We start from the raw sequence: 7,785 nt of genomic DNA, 5'->3' as shown, positions 1-7,785 counted from the left end.
TCTTACTGGAGTCAGGAGAAGGACCCCTGTGTCGTACTGGTGTCAGGAGAAGGACCCCTGTGTCTTACTGGAGTCAGGAGAAGGACCCCTGTGTCTTACTGGTGTCAGGAGAAGGACCCCTGTGTCTTACTGGAGTCAGGAGAAGGACCCCTGTGTCTTACTGGAGTCAGGAGAAGGACCCCTGTGTCTTACTAGAGTCAGGGACAAGTAGATAGTTGTCTCAGATCACTGAGTACTAGAAAACATACAATTTAGATCTTGTGGGTCTAGAAATGGTTGGCTTACCTGAACATGTAAGCTTGGGTAGTATAAAAATGATGAGTTAGGCGTCCCCTCCCATTCCATATTAGAGCAACCTCCAGCTTGTTACTGTTATTGACTCAAATACTGAGAAGTTAAGACTTTTAAAATATTAACAGGTGCCATTGTTGATAATGTAGAAAGAAGTTGTATAGGGGAGTTATAGTACCTTATAAGCTTTCTCTCCTCGGGATACTCAGTGTCCCCCAGGGTCTTGCCCCTAAAGCTGAGCACAGTGGACCCCCCTAGAGGGTCAACACCTGTTGCCTAACTGGGCCTGTTTGGTCGTTGCAGTGCAGGCAACCTGGATGGCCTACGACATGGTGGTCATGCGTACGAACCCCACACTAGCAGAGTCCATGCGCCGGCTAGAAGACGCCTTCCTCAACTGCAAAGAGGAGATGGAGAAGAACTGGCAAGAGCTGCTCACTGAGACCAAGCGCAAGCAGTGAGCTGCCATCTGTCAGCAGCCTGTGGGCCAAAGCCAGGGACATGGGTCCAGAAGCCCAGACGTGTAGCCGTGTGCATGGTACTTGTTTCTCAATAAACTTATTTTCACGCAAACCAAAGGACCCCTTTCTGTCTTGCACAATAGTTGACCCAACTTCACAGCAGCCTTTGTAAGCAAAGATGAAAAGTGTGTGAGGAATGCTTTCAGTGAGCCAAACGCCTGTCCGGATCAGCTGTACTAAGCATAGAAGAAAAGGAAACCAAACAGGGCTGGCAAGGTTATAGATGCAGATGCTTGCCGCTCAGGATTGATAGCCCGAGTTCAGTCCGTAGTTCCACATAGAGGGTTCAGGAGAGAAGCAACTCACAAAGCTGTTCTCTGTTCTCTGCACTCCCACCATGACGCATGCATCCCCCCTCACAATAATCATAAATGATTTCTTTTTAAAATATTTTATTATTTCATGTGTATGCGTGTTTCACCTGAATGTATGTCTGTGCACCACATGTAAGCAGTGCCCACAGAGGCCAGAAGAGGGTGTAAGATTCCCTGGGACTGGAGTTACAGACAATTGTGAGCCAACATGTGGATTCTAGGAATCAAACCTGGGCCATCTGGAAAAGTAACCAGTTTTCTTTCTTTCTTTCTTTCTTTCTTTCTTTCTTTCTTTCTTTCTTTTTTTTTTTTTTTTTTTTTTTTTTTTTTTTTTTTTTTTTTTTTTTTTTTTTTTTTTTTTTTTTTTTTTTTTTTTGGTTTTTCGAGACAGGGTTTCTCAGTGTAGCCCTGGCTGTCCTGGAACTCACTCTGTAAACCAGGCTGGACTGGAACTCAGAAATCCGCCTGCCTCTGCTTCCTGAGTACACCACGCCTGGCAAGTAATCAGCTTTATAAAACACTGAATCATCTCATCAACCCCTAAATTGCTTTTTGTATTTTTAATTATCTTTTTAAGGAAAAAAAAATGGTCCACTTGGGGTAAATCGGGTTGAAGGTTAGGCAGCTGCACTCAGACTACCTGCCTGAAGTGGGCTTTCCGTGAATGAAGGATGTCACTTCCAATGTGATTTGCCCCAGGGACCAAGCCAGATGGCCATTGGTGATCCTGTTCCTGTGGGCCTCCTATGTGGCAGGTGTCCAGACAGGGTTAAGTGCCTTGTCTTGGTTCACACCAGTAACAAAAAAGTATAACTAGAGTAGAACATGGGTCTCGTCTAAAGGGGAGCTTGTAAAAGCGGTATGGGGGTCAAGCAAGTTTAAGAGATCCTCACAAGATGCCAAGTGGTCCTGGGCCAGTCTGGGCTGGGACTGTGGGCTGTAGAGTGGTTGTCCAGTCAGGAGATAAGATGTTTAAATGGCATTCAGACCCAGGAGCAGAGTCTAACCTGACGCCCAGATGGCCTCCGATAGCAAAAGTCCCAGAATGATGACATTTCCTGAGGAGCTTTTTGCTTCCTCTTCCGTCTCGGGGGAACATAGGAAGTTCAAATAGATTCCTAGTGAGTACCAAAGGATCCCACAGACAGAAGTGGCTGTGATAAAACTAAGACATCCTAAGCAGGTGAGGGCCTGGGCCAAAATCAGCAAGGTATAGTGGGATCCAGGAGGGATTGAGGGAGCCAGGAGTCTAAGGGGAGGGAAGGAGAAGGGATATCACTTCACACATAATTAACAGCCCTTAACCTGACCTGACGGGAAAGCTTTGGGCACAAGAACAGGAAGTTCTGACCATAGGCTTCTTCCCATGCCCCAGTTCCACTCAGGCCCACCCAGTGCAGTGTCCCTGCAGAGCAGCCACACGGTTCTGGTTGTCTTCCAGCGCTCAGATTGTGGTCTGCAACCAGGTCTTAGGGGGCAGGGTCAGAGTGAATGGATAGAGGACCCCCTTACTTCCCAATGGGAAGGGCTGCAGCTCCTTGGCCTGAAACAGGGCTGTCCCCTCCGAAACTGTGAAGGTAGCTGTGACCTGTTGGTTGAGACAGTAAATGGTGTTGCCCAATACCGTGCAGTGGAGTGGGGCGGGGTCAGGCAGTGGCAGGGAGGCTGCCCGACTCCAGGAGCCTGTCACTGTGTTGTAGCGCATCACCGCAGCACCCACACCCCTCAACAAATCAAACCGGTATAAGAAACCCCCTAGCGCCACCATATCACTGGAGCGTCGGTGGCTGGCGCTGTAGGGACACTCATCCCATGAGTCTTTCATGGGGCTGTATCTGAGCAGGCGGTAAAAGAGATGACCCCCTGTAACATAGATTTCCCCTCGGCAGACCACAGCCTCGTGGGCCACGGGGAAGGTGCCCTCAGGGAGGGATGCTCTCAAGGTCCAGGTATCTGTGCGTGGGTCATAGCGCTCCATGCTGTAAAGGCACTCGCCACCAATGGCATAAAGCATTCCATCCAGGGCCACCAGCTTGAGCTGGGCCCGGGCTTGTTGCATGGGCCGAACCTGGCTCCAAATATTGGTCAGAGGGTTGTAGCAGAATACTTTGTTGGAGCAGACAGCCTTGGCACCAGAACCCCTGATGCCACCTGCCAGAAACAGATAGTTATGCATAGTGCAGAGGCCACACCCCCGAAGGGGGACCTCCTCTGGTACTTGAGTCAGGGGCCGCCACACATTCTCTTGTGGGTTGAACACATGGAGGTATGTGTGAAGATGCAAGTGCTCAGACCTGGCTGCAGGAGCTTCCTCGCTGGGAGGGCCCCTTGTGAGCCCCGAGCGGCTCACCTGATAAAGGCTGGGGAGCACGAGGACCCCCAGCACTGTCTGGCCCTGGCATGTCCGCAGGTTCAGGATGCGCTCCCTGTCGGCTCCACTCAGCTGCCGGTAGAGGTGTGGGTCTCCCAGAACGTGCAGTAAGTTGTTGCTCATCAAGACATAGGTCTCCTGGGCTAAGCCCAGTTCTCCATGCTGCTGGGCGAAGGCCAAAACCTCCAGGCAGCTCCCTAGATCTAGCTTTGGGGGCCACAGCGCCACGGTCGTGCTAGACTGCGAGGTCTGAGAGCAGTATTTATGAGGCCCCTCCACCACTCCCCAACTCCCAGGCTTCTGGAGAAAAGCCATAAGCTTTTGGGTCTCTTTCTGCTTCTCTGTGAGGATGTCCCTGCCGTCTGTAGGTCTGGCTCCCTCCTTTAGCACCTGCCCCTGAGGCTGCTGGGGTACTTCCTGGGTCAGTATGTGTTCGGAGCTCTGAGCTATGCTGCGTTTCCTCCTCCGTTGCCGAGGCTGAGGGATGGGCTGAGCATCCTGCCTCATAGAAGTAGGCGGTACAGGACCAGGCTGTGCCAGAACGGGGACCTGTGGGGCAACCACAGGCTCTGCAGCCAGGGGTAACAAGTCTAGACTCTTCTGCTTGGTTTCATCCTCTCTAGGGTCCGGGGTGAGAGATGCATTAGTCTCTAAACTCACTGGTTGTGTTTCACATCTAGCCTCAGCTAGGCTCCCTGAACCTACTGGCATGACTAAGATGGGTATGTGTTTGTCCCGGAGGCTGGAGATGGCGCCTTCAGAGGAGGACCCTGGTTGTGTATCTTCAGAGCATGTGGATAAGCTGGGCCCTGCAGGACTCTCCGGATCTGCCCTTGGGGCACTGCCTTGGGCCTTGTCTTGCCTGGGGAAGGGGTGGCTTCTAAGAACCATAGTAATTAAATTGCCCCAGCTATTTGAGATTCCTCTTTCTGGGGAGCTCTTGGAGAGGCCCACGTTAGATTCTGTATTCATAGGCCTTGGCTCAGTGTCTGCTGCAGGATCTTGGGCTGCAACTGGGGCAGAGGTTAGAGCTGGCGGTGATGTTGGGGGTGGGGTTGCTGATGAGATTAGGGTTAAGGCTGTGGCTGGAGTTGGGTAGGGGGTTGGGGGTGATGTTAGGGATGGAGTTGGTGTCGAGGTTGCAGTTAAGGCTGTAACTGGGGTTGGGCAGAGGGGTAATGTTAGAGATGGAGCTGCTGTTGAAGTTGAGGGTGGGGCTGCTGTACCTGGGGCTGGGGGGGTTAAGGGTGAGGCTGCGGTTGAGGTTGGGGGTGATACTGAGGGAGGTGCTAGGATCGCTGTGGGAGCTGAAGTTGAGGCTCCTGCTGAGGTTAAAGTTCGGGTTGGGAAGGGGACTGGCCCTGCCCTGAGACTGTCACCACCAGAAGGACCCTGACTAACGTCCAGGGGCAAATTGTTTAAAGGAGCAGAGGTAGGGAGTGTGTGAAGGAACCCAGGGCTGAGATGCACTGCCTTGGCAGAGGATGGGACCAGCTCAGTGTCCCGGGTGGGAGCAGAGGCTGGAAGGGCGTCAGAGGGGGTACAGCTGAGCTCGTGCGTGGACTTCCTTGTATCCATGATAGGGGTAAAGCTCTGCTCTGCAGCTGGCCTGCCAGCTACGCGCTTACTCTCCTGGCCTTGGCACGACCCTCTCCCTTTCCCATTGAGGTGACCCTCTCCTAGTTTCTCCATCTTGCTCTGGCCAGCCACTTGGTCCACTGTGCAAGCCTCAAAGTGCACCTCTCCTGGAAAGGCACCTTGGGAAGCACTGACATTGCTGGTGACCACTCCTGCCCCACCCTCCCGGGACCGGGCTTCCTCACTAGCCAGGATGCTCCGAGTCTCCCTAGGGGCGGGGGATCCAGTCTCCTTGCTCTCAGCACCCTTAGCCCCTGACCCTGCAGTGCTGGTGGGCGGGAGACGGAGGCTGCTTCTCCCACACACATCCTCGAAGGAGTCCGCCTGAGGCCGACTATCAGCTAGGCCCATCTCCTGAGGATCCTTGAGCCCCTTGTCTGAGCTGTGCGACGAGGGGCCTGTAGGGGAACTGCTGGTGAGGAAGTCTTGGCCGGCAGAAGCGGCCATGTCCACAGCATCCCACACACTCACCACGGTGCCTAGGCGGAGAGGATCCAGCTTTAGAGGACGGCAGGCTCTGTCTCCTGAGCTGGCGCCGGGCCGCCGGCGCCAGCGCAAGCTGCCTAGGCCTCTCCCCAGAGGGCCAAGAGGCCCCACAGGCAGGTGCCAGGGGCTGGTGGTGTCCTGTTGCTCCGTATGGACAGGGCCTTGCCCAGATGTCCCCTTACCACAGGTTCCAGTTGCCTCCAGCTGCATCTCTGTTTTGCTGTCGAGACTTCGAGGGGTAAAGTGGATCATGATGGGCACAGGAATATCCTTTGCTTTGCGGTGGCCCGGGGAGGAGGTTTCTGGCCTGGCTGGCTCCTTTCTTTTCTTTCCCAGGGCTGCTGGGGTGGTCCCTCTGCTGGTCACCTCTCCAGTTGTCTTATGCAGCAGCCAGGCATCTGAAGCCATACTTCTGTCTATTGATGGCCCCGGGTCCTGGGTCCTAGCTGCAGCAGATCTCCTCTGGCCATCTCCGGGAGCCTCTGGCATCTGCTGTCCCTTGCTCTGCCCCTCACTGTCTTTGGGCTTTGGGTGCAGGGCCTGCCTGACTCCTCCTGCCTGAGCAGGTTGCACGCCTGGAGCTGCGGATGCTGTCTCCTGGTCCTCCCTGGAGCCAAACCAGTGCAAAGCCAGTGCTAAGGCGGCTACCACCGCTAATGCCAGCAAGGTGAGTACAGCCGCCTCCCAGTCATCATCTCCGTCATCACCATCCCAGCCCCAGAGGGGCCCGCCAGCCTCTAGAGCGCCCAGGAGCATGGCGAGGACTTCAGATCCGCTGTGAAGAGCCTGCTCTGGGTGGCAGCTATACAGTGCCCCACACCCAGCCTGAGCTGCCTGCAGGGGCATAGAGATGACATTGCAAGCAGCTCACCTAGGACAGCCCTGTTAAGGTGGACTGACTCTCAGGGCCCTTGAGGGATACCTGCCTGAATGCAGGCTCCTCAGTAAACCCGGTTGGATGCATCAACAGAGCCTGTGGTCTGCAGCAGCCTGCCCCGGGGTCCCGGCCTCTGCCCCTCCCTTCCTTGCTCAGGGCTACCAGGGACAAATGGCACTGTTCATGTACACTCTGCCAACATCTCAACTCATTACCTTCTCCCCTAAAGACCCCCGTCCGCCTAAGTGCACCCTACACCCCGAAGGCTACACAGGAGCGCTGGCAAGGAAGGGTTATCACACAGGGAGATGTTATCTCGAGTCTGAGCAACATGATGCGGCCCTGATGAAATTACCAGAAACCAGAGAGGCCAGTTCCACCATCGACACCAGGGAACCGGGGTAGGGGTAGTTATTCTGGTGGGCTGAGCCCGGGATGAGGGTCACGCGAGTGACCGCCTGGGTGTGGCTGGGACATGTACCGTTCTCATCCTCCCCCATCCAGCAGCTACCAAGCATTGCTCCAAGAAAACTGGAGATGACGTAGTTTTCAAGTCAAGATGACGTAGTTTTCAAGTCATGAGGATAAAATAGAAGTAAGGAAGACTGAAGAAAACCCAAACACTGTACCTCCCTCTCTCCCTGTGGCCAGTCTTATTCCACCCCTAACCTTACATCTAATGCTGGAGCCCTCTGGTCTCCTTTCTCCCTCTTGGTTGTTCAGGTACCACCCCAGCCAGTGTGCCTCTGAAAAGCTCAGGGCACAGCCTGCCTCTCCTGTGGCCACTCACTCATCCACAAGTCCCTGGATCCTTCTGAGACCCTTTCTGGCTCAGGTGTTCCACCAGGCCAATTCCAAGGTACCCCCCCCCCACACACACACACACACACTCCCCTGCCTTTCCTGTGTGAGCCAAAACACACTCGGTCCTCACCCGGTTTACTTCTCTCAGGCTGGCACGTGGACACTCCACTAGGCATAGGTACTTGTTTTGTTTGTTTAAAGGAGATCCACATCAGGAGTAAGTCTTAATGTATTTCCTCGGGGGGTGGGGGGCTGGAGAGATGGCTCAGCAGTTAAGAGCATTGACTGCTCTTCCAGAGGTCCTGAGTTCAATTCCCAGCAACCACATGGTGGCTCACAACCATCTATAATGAGATCTGACGCCCTCTTCTGGAGTGTCTGAAGTCAGCTACAGTGTACTTAGAAATAACAATAAACAAATCTTTAAAAACAACAACAACAAAAACCTTATATACCGGGTAGGACCCAGATGCATAAAAGAGA

At 53.8% G+C, this 7,785-nt stretch overlaps 2 protein-coding genes across 3 annotated transcripts in view; one reads left to right on the top strand and one right to left on the bottom strand.

Annotated features, from left to right (window-relative positions):
* The window catches only part of Syce3 (synaptonemal complex central element protein 3), a 27,402-nt gene extending 26,542 nt beyond the window's left edge, over positions 1–860 (top strand). For both annotated transcript variants that reach the window (XM_021217358.1, XM_021217357.1), the window contains exon 3: positions 595–860. In XM_021217358.1, coding sequence (XP_021073017.1) covers positions 595–752 — 158 coding nt within the window. In that variant the 3' untranslated portion in view covers positions 753–860. The remainder of the gene's footprint in view (positions 1–594) is intronic.
* Positions 861–2,570: 1,710 nt separating this feature from the next.
* On the bottom strand, positions 2,571–6,377 carry Klhdc7b (kelch domain containing 7B). The gene has a single exon (XM_021216184.2). It carries the CDS (start codon positions 6,375–6,377, stop codon positions 2,571–2,573), a length of 3,807 nt encoding a protein of 1,268 aa, XP_021071843.2.
* Positions 6,378–7,785: the final 1,408 nt, after the last annotated feature.

Source organism: Mus pahari, chromosome 17, assembly GCF_900095145.1.
Source record: "Mus pahari chromosome 17, PAHARI_EIJ_v1.1, whole genome shotgun sequence".
Taxonomy (NCBI): domain Eukaryota; kingdom Metazoa; phylum Chordata; class Mammalia; order Rodentia; family Muridae; genus Mus; species Mus pahari.
The sequence above is the reverse complement of the archived record's forward strand: the minus strand, read 5'-3'. Positions and strand labels throughout refer to the sequence as shown.